The following is a 20485-nucleotide window of genomic DNA, read 5'->3' as shown; positions in this document are numbered from 1 at the left end:
ACACCCATTAAAAGATTTAAAAACAAATACAAGGATCTTAAAATGGATTCGAAAACGAATTGGAAGCCAGTGGAGGGAAGCCAAAATCGGGGTAACATGCTCATGCTTTCTTGTGCCAGTTAAAAATCGAGCAGCAGCGTTTTGAACCAGCTGTAGGCGAGCCATGGAGGCCTGGCTAATTCCAAAAAGAAGTGCATTGCAGTAATCTAGATGAGATGTTATAAAAGCATGTATCACTGTTTCAAGGTTGCGCTTAGACAACACAGGCTTGATTTTTGACAGCCGCCTCAACTGGAAAAAGCAAGATTTTACCAGTGCGTTCACATGGCTATCAAGTTTTAAAGTGGAATCCATTTTTACACCTAAATTTGTGATCATGGAGTCACAGTGGAAAGGTCGATGCAGGGAGTCCCGCTGGTGCTATTGGGCCTAAATAGCATGACTTCTGTTTTGTTCTCATTAAAATTTAGAAAATTTAATGCCATCCAACTTCTTATGTCAATAAGGCAATCAAGCAGGTGCTGGACAGAAATATAAATAGCAGCCAAATCATTTGTGACTAATAGATACAAGAAGGAATCGGTGCTGCCCTCCAGAATGTTTGGGACAAAGACACGTTTCTCCTTGATTTACCCCTCTGCTCCACAGCACTTGAATCATATCTGAATTGTGCAGAGACGTGCAGAGTGGGAACTTCAGGAGCCATTACATTCAATCGATTGAAGAACCAGTGGGTTGACCCTGTAAAGTTCTGAGTGACCCTATTAGAGAGCAGGAGGTGAAGTCGGTCATCAGGGTGGCCCTAGATAAGTGTCATACTCACCGATACACAACGGCTAAAAATGGAGAAGTGCTGATACTCCGTACCTGTAAGTCCTGGCTCAGTTCATGACCTGGATGGAATGGTAAAATCATATGTGTGTGTGTATTTATTATTTGTGCATCTGGAAAGTCATTTTCTGTTTTTGTTGTTTTTATGATTCGTTACGTTAATTTCATTGTATCTGATTTTATTCATATGAACAGAAACCAGACTAATTTAGGGAAGACAGCTGACAGAAAAAGACTCGTGTCTCTCACGTAGCACATGAAGCAAGCTGACTGACAAAGGGGGCAGATTCGCTAGCAATATGACAAGAAGATAAGCAACAAACAACTGTTCGCTGCTAAGTCAGGATATTTAGGGAAAGAAGGAGTGTGCAGTGACCCAAAAGTTCAATTTCTGTAAATGATGAACCAGCAAACCAGAATTTTCCCATGTTTGGAGCTTGCATGATCATGTTTCAGACTCTTGAATTGTAGGAAATATATAAATACGTAGACGTTGCCCAGAACAGCAGAGCTACACTACGGATGGATGGAAGACATCGCTCCTGCCCGTGTCTCAGACAACATGCTTTCCCACACTCTGTCTCGAAGTTGCACAAACATCGATCACAGGAAATCCTGACTGTATCATGATTTGGCCAAGCAGCTCTCCTTCGAGTATTATATTCTTGTGAGTGTTAAGCTTATATTATACAGAAGGTAGTATAATTTTCCTTCAGTGTTACTGATTCTTTATTCCATTTAGAATCAGAATCACCGCTGTACCAGTAGGGAAAGATACAGTATATCTTTATGTATGTTAGGTTAGTAATAGGTGCGATCACTAATGAACCTCTGCACCCTGCTGGATACAGTTGTCTGTAATTATTCATCCCAAATTCATCTGGCACACAGACACACACTCACTTTACAAATAACAATAACTGAAAAAAAACAAACTTCTGGACCATTTACAATAAATCAGTAAAATATTTAAAGCTAAGGGTTGATTGTGCATAAACCCATCATTGTTGGGTGATCATTTACCTGGATAGCACTTCTTCTTCCGCGTATTCTTCTCTGTAGAGAAAGCTGTGCATTCGGTCTTTGTAATTCAACCTTGTAATTGGTACATTGATGCCAGTGTTTTGTTTAAAATGTGGCATTAATACAGGGGACTTGTATTTTGTAAGTAAGCTCTGTTCTTCTTCTGTCTTTATAAAATAAGGTATCACCAGACGATTACCGCTATTCCAGCGCAGTAGTGTCACAGGTGAAATTGTCTCATTGCATAGCTCATTGGCTTCAGTAGGTTCATCATGTTGACAGACTGTAGCTTGGATTTTCTGGACTAAAACAGGCCTAGAATCAAAATCAAAAACTACCCACTGTTCATAGACACCAGAGGTGACCGACTGAAAAGAAACCTTAACTCGGTAGTTGACACCTGAGACGTAGAATGTGGACCCTTTATCATAAGAGCAAAAGTCTTTGAAATCTTCACCCAATGTAAACATGGCTCCGGGTTCTTGCTTCAATAAGGCAACGTACACCAACTGCATCTGTACATAAGAAACGTTTCAAGTTAATAATGTCTCCAGAGAAAATTTCAATAAATAAATTTACTCCTTAATAAAATGTATCACTGAACAATTACAAAAATACACCAAACTGCAGTCATTGTTTATTATATTTAATACCAGCCATTCTCCGTGGCTCCACCCGCATAGTAGTGAAACAGGACAAACTTTAAAAATCAATAAACTAAAAGGTACCGCTAGCTAAGCGGAGGTGAGGTACATTCCAAAATGCACAGGTAGACCGACTCCCCACTCCTGACGTCATGCTTCCCCCTCCCCTCGGCCCACAACCTCTGTCTCGGATTAGCGCGAAAATATGGCTTCTGCAAGCAAACTACGATTCTTAACGAGTGAAGTCGCAAAATCAACCAGAATGTTCAAGCAAATTATAGAAAAAAAAACGATTTAAATCCATTAAGTAGTTCTCTCATTTTCTAGCTAAGCGGAGGTAAGGTACACACCCCGAGGCTGGCGCGTGAGTGAGGAGGGTTTGACCTCATGTGTTTTATTTAATACACGTGTTGTCAATTTGGTCTGCTATAATAATGCTCACACAATCCCTTATCCTCACCTTAACCTTTTCCTCTTTGGATAGAGTTCTATTTTTTCACTGCTTCCTCTTGGCATTGCTCGTCGAACTGACCATTCTTATAGGCTGTATGGCTGTGAAAATGTGGCTGTGGTCACAATGGCATTGACCTGGTTTAGCAACTCTAGCCTAGTGTGTTGGGGCTTTGATTTTCTGATCTTCTTCTTCTTCTTCTTTTGGCTGCTACCGTTAGGGGTTGCCACAGCGGATCATCTTCTTCCATATCTTTCTATCCTCTGCATCTTGTTCTGTTACACCCATCACCTGCATGTCCTCTCTCACCACATCCATAAACCTTCACTTAGGCCTTCCTCTTTTCCTCTTCCCTGGCAGCTCTATCCTTAGCATCCTTCTCCCAATATACCCAGCATCTCTTCTCTGTACCAACGCAATCTTGCCTCTCTGACTTTGTCTCCCAACCGTCCAACTTGAGCTGACCCTCTAATGTCCTCATTTCTAATCCTATCCATCCTCGTCACACCCAATGCAAATCTTAGAATCTTTAACTCTGCCACCTCCAGCTCTGTCTCCTGCTTTCTGGTCAGTACCACCGTCTTCAACACATATAACATAGCTGGTCTCACTACCGTCCTGTAGACCTTCCCTTGCACTCTTACTGATACCCGTCTGTCACAAATCACTCCTGACACTCTTCTCCACCAACTCCACCCTGCCTGCACTCTCTTTTTCACCTCTCTTCCACAATCCCCATTACTCTGTACTGTTGATCCCAAATATTTAAACTCATCCACCTTCGCCAACTCTACTCCCTGCATCCTCACCATTCCACTGATCCCCATTTCATTTAGATACATGTATTCTGTCTTGTTCCTACTGACCTTCATTCCTCTCCCCTCTAGAGCATATCTCCACCTCTCCAGGGTCTCCTCAACCTGCTCCCTACTATCGCTACAGATCACAATGTCATCAGCAAACATCATAGTCCATGGGGACTCCTGTCTAATCTCGTCTGTCAACCTGTCCATCACCATTGCAAATAAGAAAGGGCTCAGGGCTGATCCCTGATGTAATCCCACCTCCAACTTGAATGCATCCATCACTCCTACCGCAGACCTCACCATGGTCACACTTCCCTCGTACATATCCTGTACAACTCTTACATACTTCTCTGCCACACCCGACTTCCTCATACAATACAAATTATCATTATTTTCATTCATCCATTGCCCACCACTCAAAGTTATCAGTCATTAGCATTACAGCTATAGGCCTCGTTCACGTGACCTGAACAAATGCAAGAAACCACCACACTGCTGTTCTCAGCATATAACGCTGGACAACAGAATAGGCTAATGAGACCAATTTTCTTATTTTAAGACCATTGCTTATTATTTTCAGTATCATTTTTTCATCTTTGACTCTTCTTCTACATGTTTTTCCTATTTTGCAATTTTTCTTCCTAATCCTAACAACCAGACAGACACGCAGATACACAGATACCCAGATACCCACACAGACATCCATCCATCCATCCATTGTCCAACCCGCTGAATCCGAACACAGGGTCGCGGAGGTCTGCTGGAGCCAATCCCAGGCAACACAGGGCACAAGGCAGGGAACCAATCCCGGGCAGGGTGCCAACCCACCGCAGGACACACACACACACACACACACACACACACACACACACACACACACACACACACACACACTGACACACCCACACACCAAGCACACATTAGGGCCAATTTAGAATCGCCATTCGACCTAACCTGCATATCTTTGGACTGTGGGAGGAAACCAGAGCACCCAGAGGAAACCCACGCAGACACGGGGAGAACATGTAAACTCCACGCAGGGAGGACCTGGGAAGCGAACCCGGGCCTCCTTACTGCGAGGCAGAAGCGCTACCCCACACATTTGTTCTTTTATTAAGGTGGATAAATAACTTTAATGTAATTCTAACTGAAAAATGTAAAGGCTACACGGCAATCCTTATACTGTTACGGACTGTAATAAGAGGCACATTTATGGAGGGTGTACTGTTATTTACTTTGGTGTTGTTTGACCAATGTATCCAAGAAACACAGGTAACACTTGTCACACACATGCGCACAGGAGGCAGCTAAAGGCTTTGAAGGAAGGTAATTCCACACTAGACCAGTGGGTGGTGAGGTGCACCAATCTTTTCCCTTTTTCCACTGCAGACACATTATGGGAAATTCTGCCTGGCCCCCATGATGTCACTTCCAGTCCAGAAGATGCCCCTTCTGGTCACGAACCTGATGATGCCACTTCCGGTTCCGGTCATAATTACCTCACTTCCTCTGCTGCACTATAAATACCCACCATCTCAACCTCACCAATTAGTTCTGTTTTGGACTCAAACTGGGACACATCTGTACTAAAAAAATATTCTATTTGCAGCCAGGAAACATATGGGTGGCTGCCCCAAATCGTTTTTATGTCTCTCAGTGAGTGGGACCACTTAGCTACTTATTTTGAACTTCTCTCTGAATACATACAGAATTGGCCAGCAAGATGAACAACTGGTTTTCTTAATTGCAGACTAAAGGGCTGAAATGAAATGAGTCACAGACCGCTTGCAGGCATTTTATCAGAAGAGAAGACAACTAGATGAGTATGGCAAGCCAATTAACAGCAGACATAAATATGGAGACACTTGTGAGTTCTTACGCTCCTTCTTGCTTACTCGGGACTACTGATAAATGGTGTCTGGTGATGCCCTTCAGATCTCAATCCATACTCTTTTCATGTGCAGCACCTAGCTGGTGGAATGAGCTGCCCACCTCCGTTCAAACTTCTGAATCCCTCAACATGTTTCAGAAGCATTTCAAGACTCTCTTGTTCTGCAAATTTCCGTCTATCTGATATTCTGAGGGCGGCACTTGTGTTTACCAATTTTCTAACCTTGTCTTGTCCTGTCACTATTGTTCCCAAACAGTCCCCAGACAGATGTTCACTCAATTATTTTGACCTCTTTTGTAAGTTGCTTAGAATAAAAGTGTCTGCTTAGCACATAAATGTAAATGTTAATATTTAGAGATATCTCCAAATGCATTTTAATATATCTGGAAATGCGTTTAAGATATCTTAAAATGAATTACAGATATCTAAAAACACATCTATTTCAAGATATCCTAAATGCATTTTAAGGTGCCTCGAATAGATTTTAAGCTGTCTGGAAAAGATACTCTGTTTATATTAAGATATCTCAAATCCATTTCAAGGGTTCTTCCTGTGCATTTTAAGATTATAAGATCTAAGAGACCTGGATATGTGTCGGAAGTAATTTTGAGATATCTTGAAATGCCTTTCAGATATCTTAAAATGGTTTGGATTTTATTTGAAGATATCTGGAAGCCTATCCAAAATATCTTCTAATGTTTTTCAGATATCTTTAATTTGATTCATGCTCAGATATCTGCTCATTTTGAGATATCCCAAAGATATCTTAAAATAGACAGGCAACCCCAATGAAAGAATAGGAACTTTAACACAGAGTAAGATACCTTGAAATGCATTTCAGATAAACTAAAATACATTCAGGTTCAAATGTGAGGTATCTCTAATGTATTTGAGATATCTTGAAATGGCCACAAAGTTATTCTGAGTTATCTGGAAGTGTACCTGAGAGATCTTGAAATGCTAACCTAAAAATGTAAGGAACATACTTTGAGATATCTGGAAAGATGATTCAGGTATTTAAAACAGTAAACTGCATTTTCAGATATCGGAAATTCATTTTGAGATATCTCTTGAAGTTATTTTGGCTTTTTCCACAGCACGAGGGAAGCATCTGCTCTACAGCATACCATATGAAAAGCACAGAGAGAATTCAGTTACCTCAGACTCCACTGTAAAGTTCCACATCAACGTTTCCTTTTCTTTGCACAACATTATCATCTTATTATCACATGACACAGTAACATCATCGAGCTGCTCTGCCATCTGTAAATATAAAAAGAGAGACGTTTGTTTCTATAGAAACAGCATTAAGATAAGAATCATTGTTTTATGAGACAGAATAGGTGCCACTACAAGCTCAGTGTTTCCAGTCACATGTCATTTATACTGAATATAATTTCAGGACTAAGTTCTGTGTCTTCCTGCAAGACTACAGGACTTGGGCAACTTCATTTAAGTTATCAATTTTCAAGGCCTGGTTTAGCTTTTGGAAACAAGAGATTTATTCAAAATACACCCTTGGTTGTTGTATACTTGTACCTCATGTTCAAAGTGTTAAGCCTATTTTTATCTCCTTTCATTGCTGCCTATTTTCACCATTTGTGTTCTTTAATTATTCTTCTTAGAAAGTAGCAAGTTTGGAGCAGACCTCTGTGAGGATGGTACTGTGTGAATGTAAAGCAGATGAGAGACTACAACGGCGGAGTTGGCAGGATATCACAGGTACTAGTCCAGGGATTGACTCAATGGAGCAGGCTGCTGAGGGTGGGCACAGGAATGTTTGGGAAAGCTCAATGCATGCAGACAAGCCTACCAGAGGGTTTGGATTAGCATATCATAGTTACACATGTGGCGAAGTGCCTGACTTTTAGAATTTGTTAATTAGACAGACAGACAGACAGACAGACAGACAGACAGACAGACAGACAGACAGACAGACAGACAGACAGACAGACAGACAGATAGATAGATAGATAGATAGATAGATAGATAGATAGATAGATAGATAGATAGATAGATAGATAGATAGATAGATAGATAGATAGATAGATAGATAGATAGATACTTTATAATCCATTATCCCTTAGAAACTCCTTGTTTTTCCAGGGGTTCTTATCATGACATTTGACCCTGCTCGTGTAAATGTGAAAGGTAATAGTTTTTCTTTGTAAATATTGGTGAAGAGGTGCCAAAAATTCAGTATTGAGTTAAGTTCAGATACTTATTGTAAGGTGTTCAATATTTTGAAAAAAGTTGATTTTCACATAGAGTCTGTATGTGTGTGCCTGTGGAAAATCAATTTTGACTTTCATGTCTTAAAATTACAATTTTCGGCAGTAGATTTTAGATTGTAATTTTTTGAGCTACATAATTTATTCAAATATACATGTACGCACACACAGAAAGATATTTCACAGTTGTGAGAGAGACTTTTGTGCTTGTTTAAATAAATTTATATGTGAAGATTCACACATACACACGCACGTGCGCACAGCCCACACACACACACCCCTAGATCTGTAAAAGTCGACATGCACAGAGGCATTAAGTCTCCCAGTGTATGAACCTTTCTGTCTGTGTAGATTGTCTATTTCATTTGTCCCTGTCTTTAATTTCAAATTAAATATTATTAAAGTTATTCATTTGATTCAATTTCATGTTTATTTTACGCTACTTTTATTTGTGTACATAATAAATTTTATATAAGTTAATGTATTTGAATCCATATTAGTTGTGTTTTATTGTAGAATTTTCTGTTGAGTGAAGTGTAACTTACACAGGAGAAGTGTAAGAACCATTCCATTGTAAATTTTTCTGTTTCTTATCTTTTTTGAAACATGGAAAATTAAGCCTAGAAAGAGTCTCTCTATTATATAAAAAATGTTGGGACAAGACAAGACTTTTTCAGAGAGATAATTTCACATCTCGCGAGATGAGACTTTGTGCCAAGAGATGAATTGAAAATCTAACAGGTCCAAGCAGGGGCGGAAATAAAAGACAAAGAGTAGAAGAAGAAAAGACAAAGAGTAGAAGACAAACTAGAACGTTGTAAAGAGGTCCAAAAATGGTGGCGCAATGCACATGCAGTGCAGGTTAGAGATTATGAAAGTACTAAAATTCGAAAGTCTCAAAAAACTGATAGTAAAGATTGCTTTAGGGCTAACAAATGGAAATTATTACTCGGTGAAATAACAGAAAAGAGAAAAGAGATCGAATATATGGATATATGTGATATGACAGAGCTACTACAAGTTTAATTTCAAATAAACCACAATTCGGTCAGGTTTATATTTATGATCACGGAGAAGCGATGCAACATGGAATTGAAAGAGTTAAAACGATCGGACGTATTATTATTGCACTTTACACTAAATTTTTCTGAAAAACAAGGACAAAGAAGTTTTCTTGGATTTCTGTATGAATCTGAAAGATCAGAATCGCATATATAATAAACCAACATGTGACGAGCTGTCAGCGATAATAGTTTCGAAAGACGGAGATACCAAAGACAGAGCTGATATTTGTGTTTATCCAAAAGCACAGCACGATTCGTTGCAGGAAATGACTAGCGCGTAGGGCCCGAAGTGAGCAAAGTAAGCCCTAGTCTTTCTAATAAGTAATATGTGGTAGATTGAAGCTACAAGCAGGATGTGGTTTGAAACCCTCTTCTTGTACCATACACGCAAGAACAACCGTTAATAAATTCGGGCACAGTGAAGTCAAAATTGTTACTTTGCTGTGTGTTAAATCAATTTACATTTGTGATTGAAAGATTAGTATGTGGCAAAGGTGCAGAATGCCTACTTTTATTCCTGCATACTTCTGTTTATGTGTGTCCTAAAAGAATATTCCACCTAAAAGCTTATATTTTTTGATATGCTACCCCATATAGTTTATATTGATGGCCTAAAAAAAAGTAATCTCTTGTTTTCATTGAGAACAGAGATAAATAAAGTTTGCAAGAAACACTCATCCTATTATCTGGGGTGGAGTGGTGGCTCTGCGGCTAGGGATCTGCAGTGGCAATTGGATGGTTGCTGGTTCGAATCCCGTTAATGGCATTAGGGACTCAATTCTGTTTGGCCCTTAAGCAAGGCCCTTAACCTGCAATTGCTAAGCATTTTGAGCAGTGAGAAAAGTGCTATATAAATGCAAAGAATTATTATTATTATCTGGCAAGTTTAATCTCACAATTTGAATTGTTATTTCTTTAACCAACTGCCCTTCAGCATTGTGTTTAACCCTAAACACTTCTGTGACGGCGTGTTACATATTGATCTAGAGGCATACATAACATAAACATTACACCAGCTGTCATTGGAGAAAGCCTGAAATCATGCTGAACAATAACTAGTATAAGCCATAAAAATGACATGTGGTGTATACTGGCATGTGACGGTGGAGCGAGAAACAGGAAATGCAGAGATAGCAAACATCAGCTAGATGCAAATCATCCAGGGAGTGGTAGATGAAATGGAAATAGTTTTTCCATACCTAACTGAAAAACACAAACTCCATGGGAACTTATTAGCAATGGAGAGATGTGCAAAGTGCACAGGTGTAATGAAACTTAACAGTCTCTCCATACAAACTGAAAAATATGTTTGCAGAAGGTTCTTACTATGGAATGGATGTGTTTCTTCTTCAGAAGCAGCAAGAGCAGCAAGAGCATGGATTCTTGTGAGATGAGCACCTAGATCTCCAATGCCAATCATACATGAATACTTCAGAGACTATTATATACCTCAGTGTTTCTGAGAAAAACAGACCACTTTTAAATCTGCCAAAATATCTATTGAGCTTCCAAAAGGATTCTGAAATTGTGCCTCAGGACAAAGACACATGTTTATCTTATCGTTTTACACTTAAAAAGAATTTGCTGTCAAATTGTTCAGTGGATCACTAAAACACTATTAGCACAACAAAAAGACAGAAGTTATTGTAATGTCATCATGTTGTTAGGCACTGCTTATAAATGATGAGAGGTGCCTTGCAGAAGTGTCAGGAGGAACAAACTCCATTACATATCAGTTAGTGGGATGATGTAACAATAGGGGGTCCAGTCTGCAGGTGGAGGCGTGAGCAGCTTCACCATCACAGCTTTCAGTGTAGTTTCAAACTGACACAGTGCCAAACAACATCAGAACACAATCTGAAGGTGAGGTGATAAAGTCTTAGAAACTTTGTATGTACAACGTGGAGTTGTTCAACTAGCAGTCAGGAAAGCTGCTAAACAAAAGCAACACATGACAGAAAAAGGAAAACCAGTATCTGAAATAAAAAAAAAAACTTCCAACTATAAATCATGCTCATTTTGTCACTATTACATTCAACTTCAAAGACTCCAAGCACAACTTTATGGTGTCCTCTGTCACCTGTCCGGCCTGTCCCTAAGGCTCCATAAAGTGGCGCTGCTGCAGAAAACATCCTGAATTGTTTCTGTTCCAAAAAAGGTAGGCACCTCTTAATCTAATGACTACAGACATTTACGTCTCACATCATGAAGACCTTTGAGAGACTGGTCCTGGACTATATGAGTCTTCTTGTGGTAGACTACCTGGACCTGCTGCAGTTTATCTATCTGACAAAGATTGGAGTAGAGGATGTGATTATCTCTCTGCTCCATAAGGCTTATTCTCAACTGGACAAAGCTGGCAGCACTGTGAGGATTCTGTTTTTTTTTTTGTTTTCTCCAGTGCCTTCAATACCATCCAGCCATCCTGATCAGAAGGCACTGTGTCTGGAACCGGATGATATTCTACGGACTTTGAGGAGAATTAATCCAAGGAAAGCTGCGGGACCAAACCAGATAGCAGGTTGCGTACTCAAAGGATGTGCGGAGCAGCTGACACATGTCCTTATGGATATATTTAACATCTCTCTGTGTCAGGCTGTTGTGCCATCTTGCTTTAAAAACTCAGAAATTATCCCGGTTCCGAAAAAACCCATAGTCACAACCATGAATGACTATCGCCCTGTAGCCTTAACATCAATAGTGATGAAATGTTTCTAGAGGCTGATCAAGGATCACATTACTTCTGTCCTACCCTCCTCATTTGACCCACTCCAATTCGCCTACCGCTCCAACTGTGCCACAGAGGATGCCATATCTATTGCACTCCATTTTTCGTTGGAACATCTGGAGAATAGAGACGCTACGGTCCGCATGCTGTTTGTTGATTTTAGTTCGGCTTTTAATACCATCATCCCTCAGAATTTGATCAGCAAACTGGGCCCATTGGGACTGAGCATACCTCTGCAAAACTGGATATTGGACTTTCTAATGGATAGGCCACAGTACGTACGGGTAGGAAAGAATAAATCAGATATCATCTGCTTGAGCACAGGTTCTCCACAGGGGTATGTTCTAAGTCCCCTCCTCTTCACACTCATGACCCACGATTGTTGTGCCAAGTTCAGCACAAAGCAAATTATTAAGTATGCGGACGACACGACAGTGGTGGGTCTCATTCGAGGTGATGGGGAGGGGGATTACAGAGAGGAGGTGAAGTCATTTGTGGAATGGTGTGATAAAAACAATCTGATACTGAATGTCGAAAAAACAAAACAACTGGTGATCGACTTAAGGGAGAAACAGCTGATACACATCCCGGTCTACATTAAGAATACTGCTGTGGAAATTGTGCAGTCTACTAAGTTCCTGGGAGTCAATGTGACGAACAACCTCACCTGGTCCCTGCACACCTCCTCCATCATCAAGAAAGCTCACCAGCGCTTGATCTTTCTGCGGAGGCTAAAGAGGGCCCATCTCAGTAAGTCAGTCCTCACCACTTTCTACAGAGGGACCATAGAGAGTGTGCTAACCAGCAGCAGCTCTCTGTGGCAGGAGAGCTGCAGCGCTTCGGACTGGAAAGCACTGAGGAAAGTGGTGAGGGCTGACGGAGAGGATCATTGGAGCCCTGTTGCCTAATGTACAAGACTTGGCAAAACAATGCTGTCTGGCCAGAGCTGTGTGGATTTCTAGAGACCCCACTTATCCTGCCTCTGAACTCTTTTCCCACATGCCCTCAAGTAGAAGGTACCGCAACCTGAAATGTAGAACTACCAGGTTTAAAAACTGTTTTTTTCCTACTGCCGTTCGTCTTTTAAACGAAGAATTTTAGTATTTTATTGTAGGCATTTTTAATTCAGAATTTTATGTATTTTCAATTTAGACTCTTATGCACTTTTAATTAGAAATTTTTATGCACTTCTAATCAGAATTTGTGTGCATCTTTAATCAGAATCTTTCTGCACTTTTAATTTAATGTAATTGATTTTAACTATGTGTTTTTATTAATGTCTTGTGCATCGTATTTTCGTTTGGCAGCACATCTTGGATTTTCTGCTGAATGACAAATAAAATTGAATTGATTGATTGAATTGATTGATTGATTGATCCCTGCTAAGGGGTAAACTCAGAGATATGGAGGTGGATGAGCCTGTGGTGTCCTGAATGATGGACTCTTTGTTGGGCAGACCACAATTTGTGAGACACAAGGACTGTGTTTCTGATGTGGATGTGAGCGACACAGGAGCGCCACAAGCAACAAGGCCTGTCTGTTTTTCTCTCCACTTCGTACACCTCAGGCTTTAAATATAACACCAGCTCATGTCACATGCAGAAATTCTCAGATTATCCTGCACTTATGAGGTGGCTTCGGAACCCCTACAGATTTTGTTTTTTTTTTTTTCTCTGAAGTTTGTTTTTTGTTTTTTCTGTCCTCCATGGCCTTCAGACCATACTTTATTCTTTGTTACTTAGTTTTGCCTAATCTTATTTTTATATTTTTTATTTTTCTTTTTTCTTTCTTCATCTTGTAAAGCACTTTGAGCTACATAATTTGTATGAAAATGTGCTATAGAAATAAATGTTATTGTTGTTGTTATTCATAAGGAGGGGTGAGACAGAGTGTAAGGAGTCAGGTGGAGAACTTGGTTTCTTGGAGCAGACAGAACTGTCTGCAACTCAACATCAGCAAAACCATAAACTGGTTATTGACATTCATCGCACCAAAGAGCTTTTATTTCCAGTCACTATTCAAGGAGTGGATGTTGAAGTGGTCTATGACTACAAGAACTTGGGGGTCTACATCAATGACTGGTTGGACTGGTCTTTATTGGTCCCATAATGTGGGTGGTGACATCCTTCACATCTTCTATAACCCTGTAATGGCCAGTATGATTTTCTACACTGTGATAGGTTGGACTGGTAACATCACTTCAAGAGAGGCCCACCTAATTAACAAGCTCATACAAAGAGCAGGTTCAGTTATGGGACCTCCCGGAGGTCGTAGCGAAGGAGGGAATTAAAACAAACCTGAATGTCATTATGAACAATGCTGCAAATCTTGTCTCTGACACACGAACACTTGAGGACTTGCAGCCAAAGCACCATTCAGCAGAAGTGTGACAAGGAATGCTACTGGGGCTCCTTTATACCAACAGCAATACGCCTGCATAATGCCTCACTGTGATTGTGACTGCCAAGGCAAACGTTTGTCTTTCTTTATTGTTTTCTTCATTGTTAGCCATTCTGGTGTGTGTTCAGACTATATTGCATGTGTATATATGTATTTATTTATCTATATATTTAATTATTTAAAGAGCTTCTGTAAAAAGCCAAATTTCCCTAGGGGACAAATAATGTTCTCTCTATCACACCACCCTGAGCATATACAGTTAGGTCCATAAATATTTGGACAGAGACAACTTTTTTCTAATTTTGGTTCTGTACATTACCACAATGAATTTTAAATGAAACAACTCCGATGCAGTTGAAGTGCAGACTTTCAGCTTTAATTCAGTGGAGTGAACAAAACAATTGCATAAAAATGTGAGGCAACTGAAGCATTTTTTTAACACAATCCCTTCATTTCAGGGACTCAAAAGTAATTGGACAATTGACTCAAAGGCTATTTCATGGGCAGGTGTGGGCAAGTCCGTCGTAATGTCATTATCAATTAAGCAGACAAAAAAGGCCTGGAGTTGATTTAAGGTGTGGTGCTTGCATGTGGAAGATTTTGCTGTGAACAGACAACATGGAATCAAAGGAGCTCTCCATGCAGGTGAAAGAAGCCATCCTTAAGCTGCGAAAACAGAAAAAACCCATCTGAGAAATTGCTACAATATTACAAGTGGCAAAATCTACAGTTTGGTACATCCTGAGAAAGAAAGCAAGCACTGGTGAACTCAACAACGCAAAAAGACCTGGACGTCCACAGAAGACAACAGTGGTGGATGATCGCAGAATCATTTCCATGGTGAAGAGAAACCCCTTCACAACAGCCAACCAAGTGAACAACACTCTCCAGGGGGTAGGCATATTGATATCCAAGTCTACAATAAAGAGAAGACTGATAGAAAGGCTAGATTGGACTTTGCTAAAGAACATCTAAAAAAGCCAGCACAGTTCTAGAAAAACATTCTTTGGACAGATGAAACCAAGATCAACCTCTACCAGAATGATGGCAAGAAAAAAGTATGGAGAAGGCGTGGAACAGCTCATTATCCACAGCATACCACATCATCTGTAAAACGCGGTGGAGGCAGTGTGATGGCTTGGGTGTGCATGGCTGCCAGTGGCACTGGGACACTCGTGTTTATTGATGAGGTGACACAGGACAGAAGCAGCCGAATGAATTCTGAGGTGTTCAGAGTCATACTGTCTGCTCAAATCCAGCTAAATGCAGTCAAATTGATTGGGCGGCGTTTCATGATACAGATGGACAATGACCCAAAACATACAGCCAAAGCAACCCAGGAGTTTATTAAAGCAAAGAAGTGGAAAATTCTTGAATGGCCAAGTCAGTCACCTGATCTTAACCCAATTGAGCAGGCATTTCACTTGTTGAAGACTAAACTTCAGACAGAAAGGCCCACAAACAAACAGCAACTGAAAGCCGCTGCAGTAAAGGCCTGGCAGAGCATTAAAAAGGAGGAAACCCAGCATCTGGTGATGTCCAGGAGTTCAAGACTTCAGGCTGTCATTGCCAGCAAAGGGTTTTCAACCAAGTATTAGAAATTAACATTTTATTTCCAGTTATTTAATTTGTCCAATTACTTTTGATCCCCTGAAATGAAGGGATTGTGTTCAAAAAATGCTTTAGTTGCCTCACATTTTTATGCAATCATTTTGTTCACCCCACAGAATTAAAGCTGAAAGTCTGCACTTCAACTGCATCTGAGTTGTTCCATTTAAAATTCATTGTGGTAATGTACAGAACCAAAATTAGAAATAAGTTGTCTCTGTCCAAATATTTATGGACCTAACTGTGCATATTATCTGAATTATGTGAAAATACTCAATTTGTTCACAAAATGTAACCTCTGTCATCAAGGCAGACAAAAAAAAAACAACAAACTATTGATTTTCCAGCTTATTCAATGTCCACATATAACTGTTCATTCTGCCACAGAAACAACTGAGGCAGGTATTTAATGATAGAGAATTAGAAGATGAAACATAGTCTAAAGCTGTGCAAAGTTTGAAACCAGGAAGTTAAACTGATCTGCCATCAAGCCATTTCAAAATAGCAGAAATCAAACTCGAAGAAGAAAAATTCGAAACCAGAAGCCTGATAAACAAAATTCAGTCACCACTGAAGATTTGTATTCAGAACACAAGACATCTTTGAGCTGACCTTTATACCCTCTAACCCAGGGATCTCAAACTCCAGTCCTGGAGGGCCGCAGTGGCTGCAGGTTTTCATTCTAACACTTTCTTAATTAGTGACCTGTATTTGCTGCTAATTAACTTCTTTTGAATTCACTGTAATTGACTTGTTTTTGAAGACTCAGACCCCATAATTGTTTCTTTTTCCTTAATTAGCAGTCAAACAATAATGATATAGAAAATGAGCCAAAACATGAGTAGCAAACTGTGTCCATCATACAATATCTGAACATAAAGAAAGGTGAAGGTCTGAGGAATGTTGATCTGCTCAGGTCCACAAAGCATTTTCACAGTACTCTTAGAAAAGAGAAAATCAGCAATTTCAGAAATGTCTGCTATTGCACAATGAGAGCAGCAACAAGCCATGGAATTAAAGAACGGGTTTAATGAACAACAAGAGTCGGCGCCTAATCAAGCAACTGACTGGAGTTTGAGGCCGTGACTTAGTTGGTCTTTTGGTGGCTCACTCACTTCATTTCTGTTTGGGTGCCATTTAAGGAAAGAAATGAAGCAATTCAGAGGAACGATGAAGAAATTCGGGGGAACAAATCTTAAAAAACAAGTAAATTAAAATTCATTCAGAAGAATTTAATTAGCAGCAAAAACAGGTCACTAATTAAGAAAAGGGTTGGAATGAAAACCTGCAGCCACTGCAGCCCTCTTGTTCTAATCCATGACATCACAGGTCTCGATGTTAAATTAGTAGCTAGCAACGGTACAAAAAGCCCAAAAAGGCAGCGCCCACAGAAAACAAAATGGCATTGTGAAAAGAAAAATATTTTAACATCTCTAAATAAGATTTTTTTTACAAAAGACAGCAACCAAATTAAGATTTTGTACTAAAATGTTCAAGGTAAAATGAAACAAAATGAACAAAATCAAATCATAACATTGTTCTGACACAATTGACAAAGCAGCAGTATTTTGTTTGGAAAAGGACCAGAAGATAAGAGATCCAAAATTTGCAGCAGTAAGCAAATTACATGATTACATCTTGCCTGAAGAAGGGGCCTGAGTTGCCTCAAAAGCTTGCATATTGTAATCTTTCTAGTTAGCCAATAAAAGGTGTCATTTTGCTTGGCTTTTCTCTACAGCAGTAAGCAAAGAAAAACATCAAAACACCAGAAAGTCAAATGATTTTGCACCAAATGCCGATGTCACTTTACACAACTTCTAGTTACTGGGTATGTCAGACATACCTGTACTGAGTGCAGTGGCTCTTCTTGTCACCATAACATGTCGATTTTAAATAACTGAACATCTCTGGGCATGTCCGATTTAGTGGCTGAATGGCGACTTTCCAGCACAGTAATGATCGCCCCTTGCTGTCAGGAGTGAGCTGCTTGACCGAACCAGTGCTGTATGAACTGTTAACAACTGCTGCAACTTCAGCTGCCCCTTTTTTCTGTTATGTCATGGCATGCAAAACATGACACATCAGGCAGACAAGCTTCTCATCTGTGTGTGAAGTTCAAAACAACGGCATCTCTCATTCCTTATTGCTGCATTAAATGCATTGGAGCTCTGGGTGGAAGCGCACCCCAACCACTAAAAACAAACTCAAACCTGTCAAAATTGACAGAGCAAGTTGCAAACTAGTTGGGAGTTGCTGGGCATGTCAGACTACATGAATGGCATCACAGGAGTGTACCATGACTGCCTCTGACTTGTTAAGATTCATTGTAAATGAAGGCTACAACTGAAAGTTTCTCCCCTGGCTGGTGTTCCAAGTCAAGTTTCTGGTCTGTCTTGTCTAATTTTGTATTATTTATTTGTATTAATGTTTCTTTTGTTTCTTATGTACATTTTTCTTTGTAACAGGTAAAGGCCTAGCTTATGTCCCTTGTGTTTTGTGGGTGGTTCCCAAGGGGCAGGGCCACCAGCCGATCTCAGCCGGTGGAGGGCTTCCCATCGTTCCTCGCGGTTCATTTCAAAAGCACTAGGGATTGGAGTGGTTTCTTGAGTTTACTGTGCCTTATGCTTTACTTTTGTAGATTTTCTAGATTGTTTGAACCTGTGCTTTGTTCTCTCCTTGGGCAGAGTGGTGGGTCTGAGGCTAATGATCTGTGCCGGCAATCAGAACGTTGCCACTTCAAACCCCCTAAATGCCAGAAGTGACTCTACTCAATTGGGCCCCTGAGCAAAGCCCTTAACTTGCAATCACTCCGTCTTGGGTATGATGTTAACCTGCATCTATCCCTGTAGGTAGACCCTTCAACCTGCAGGAAAACGTGGGGATTGGTGCCAGGATTGGCACTCCAGCCACCATAAAAAACCTCACTCAGTTCAATGTGGTGCTGAGGTGTCACCTGCTGCACGGCTGCACTCGGATCTCAGTTTGCCATGTGGTGGGTGCAGCAACGCGCATGTCCCCAACTTCTCCCTTTCTCCTCTTTGTTGTCAACTGTGTCTTTGGATTTTGTATTGAGACTATGTTTATTGATTTTTTTTAACCTCTGTTCAGTTTTATGACCACAATTTGCAGATTCTGATTAGGGACTTGTTTGCTGTATTTCCCTTGCCTCTTCAGACATCCCCTTGTGCTCCTCGTAGCTTTCTGCTTGCAAAGCCTTTTGTAATAATAAACCTTTATATTTTAAAGATCTTTCAAGGCCCTTTTTAGCGTCTAGTTGGGGTTTTGACAATGTTTTTCCTCCTCTAATGGGCAATTTTTGAAAGTACATGACAGACATGGCCTTAAGCCTTAAGGGTACTCCAAACTCAAAATATCCTAGTACGAGCAAATGTCTTAGCCCTAAATCCAATTATATTAAAAGTAATGAGGTATAATTATTAATTTCATTAAAAAAATAACTTGCTGAATAGAGACAGAATACAAATACACATCTCACTATTAGCACTTCGCTGCCGCAGTTCCTGTACTCATCCAGCAGCCTCTCTCTATAGGACAGCAGACCGTGTTCTTCATAGGTTCTTCTTTTCTTATGTGCAGTTCTCCTTCTCATGTACCACTCTTGCAGTTCATCCTTGGAATGGGCATAAACACAATTATCTCCATAATCACAGGTATCTGGTCTGAAAGAAGAAAAACATGTTAAAGGAGTACAGGAAACGTGGAGATGAAAGAACGATAACACACACATACCAATCAAAAACAGGGACCTGCACCCTCCTATTACTGGAGAGAACACTGGATTTATTGAGCAGCCACAGGCCACTCAGTGCCAGGGACTGAAATGTGAATTTTGGTATTGGAGTCTATGTGGCACCAGCATATTTGGCCGACACTCATGGATAGCTTGCTTCTGAGAGCAGGATAAGAAGAGTGGAGGTGTTGGCCGAATCTGGTTGGTGTGAAAAGGATTCACATATGAGGATTAGTTAGACAAAGCTTGACAAGAGACGATCAAAGCAAGCAAAGGTCACTTAGCTGAAGAATCATAACCAAAAGTACAAATGAATCTGGTAGAAAAACCAGAAATATATATGTTATATATTGTAAGGTTTCTAAACTCTTTTGGAACTCCATGCCAAACAGCATCCCGAAGCACAATCTCTGTGTCTGTGGAAGACAGTTTATCCGTCAACGGGGCAACTGCAGGCTCCAGGCGCTGCAGAGGCTCATCACAAAAACAAGTCTGATGCGACCGCAATTGTGCTGTAAGCACCATCGTCGATGGATGATGAATGGAACATTATAAATGCAGGGAACATTATTACTTGGCCACTAACCTGGCCACGATCCTGCCTGATTGCTGTGTCTGTGTCTAGAAGAGTGGCAGATCCCGCTACAATAAATAACCGCGTGCTGTTCCTGTTTCAAGCGGAATAAAATTGGTTTTGCTAAAGTATTGAGACTCAGCCTCGTGTTTTGGGTTGCCAAGGCAGGGACTCACACGTCACAATATATATAAAAGTTTCAGTCAAGGCATTTTGACTCTTGCCCTCTATTTTTTGACTACAATTTTTGGCTCTCATCATGTCAAGATCCTTTTTCTCACAATAATCCTTGACACCTTGTATGTCATCACAACCTGTAATCAAAAAAAACTCATTCAGAAAGCAGAGAGGCAGTATGGTGCACCCGTTGCTATGTCCACTTTTGGCAAGCTTATGATAGATCCAGCATTCACGGCTTTCACAGGCATGTTGCCTGTTGATAATTCAAATTAGTTAAATGTCTAAGCTCATGTTGACTTTTGA

The 20485-nt window shown here is 40.3% G+C and overlaps 1 protein-coding gene across 5 annotated transcripts in view; it reads right to left on the bottom strand.

The window, feature by feature from the left end:
* The window catches only part of helz2a (helicase with zinc finger 2a), a 163475-nt gene that overhangs the window by 93012 nt on the left and 49978 nt on the right, over positions 1–20485 (bottom strand). For all 5 annotated transcript variants that reach the window (XM_028812073.2, XM_028812072.2, XM_028812071.2 and 2 more), the window contains 3 exons: positions 19174–19357; positions 6805–6909; positions 1855–2369 (listed from right to left, as the gene is read on the bottom strand). In XM_028812073.2, coding sequence (XP_028667906.2) covers positions 1855–2369; positions 6805–6909; positions 19174–19357 — 804 coding nt within the window. The remainder of the gene's footprint in view (positions 1–1854; positions 2370–6804; positions 6910–19173; positions 19358–20485) is intronic.

The sequence above is a fragment of the Erpetoichthys calabaricus genome, chromosome 10 (assembly GCF_900747795.2).
Source record: "Erpetoichthys calabaricus chromosome 10, fErpCal1.3, whole genome shotgun sequence".
Lineage (NCBI taxonomy): Eukaryota > Metazoa > Chordata > Cladistia > Polypteriformes > Polypteridae > Erpetoichthys > Erpetoichthys calabaricus.
The sequence above is the reverse complement of the archived record's forward strand: the minus strand, read 5'-3'. Positions and strand labels throughout refer to the sequence as shown.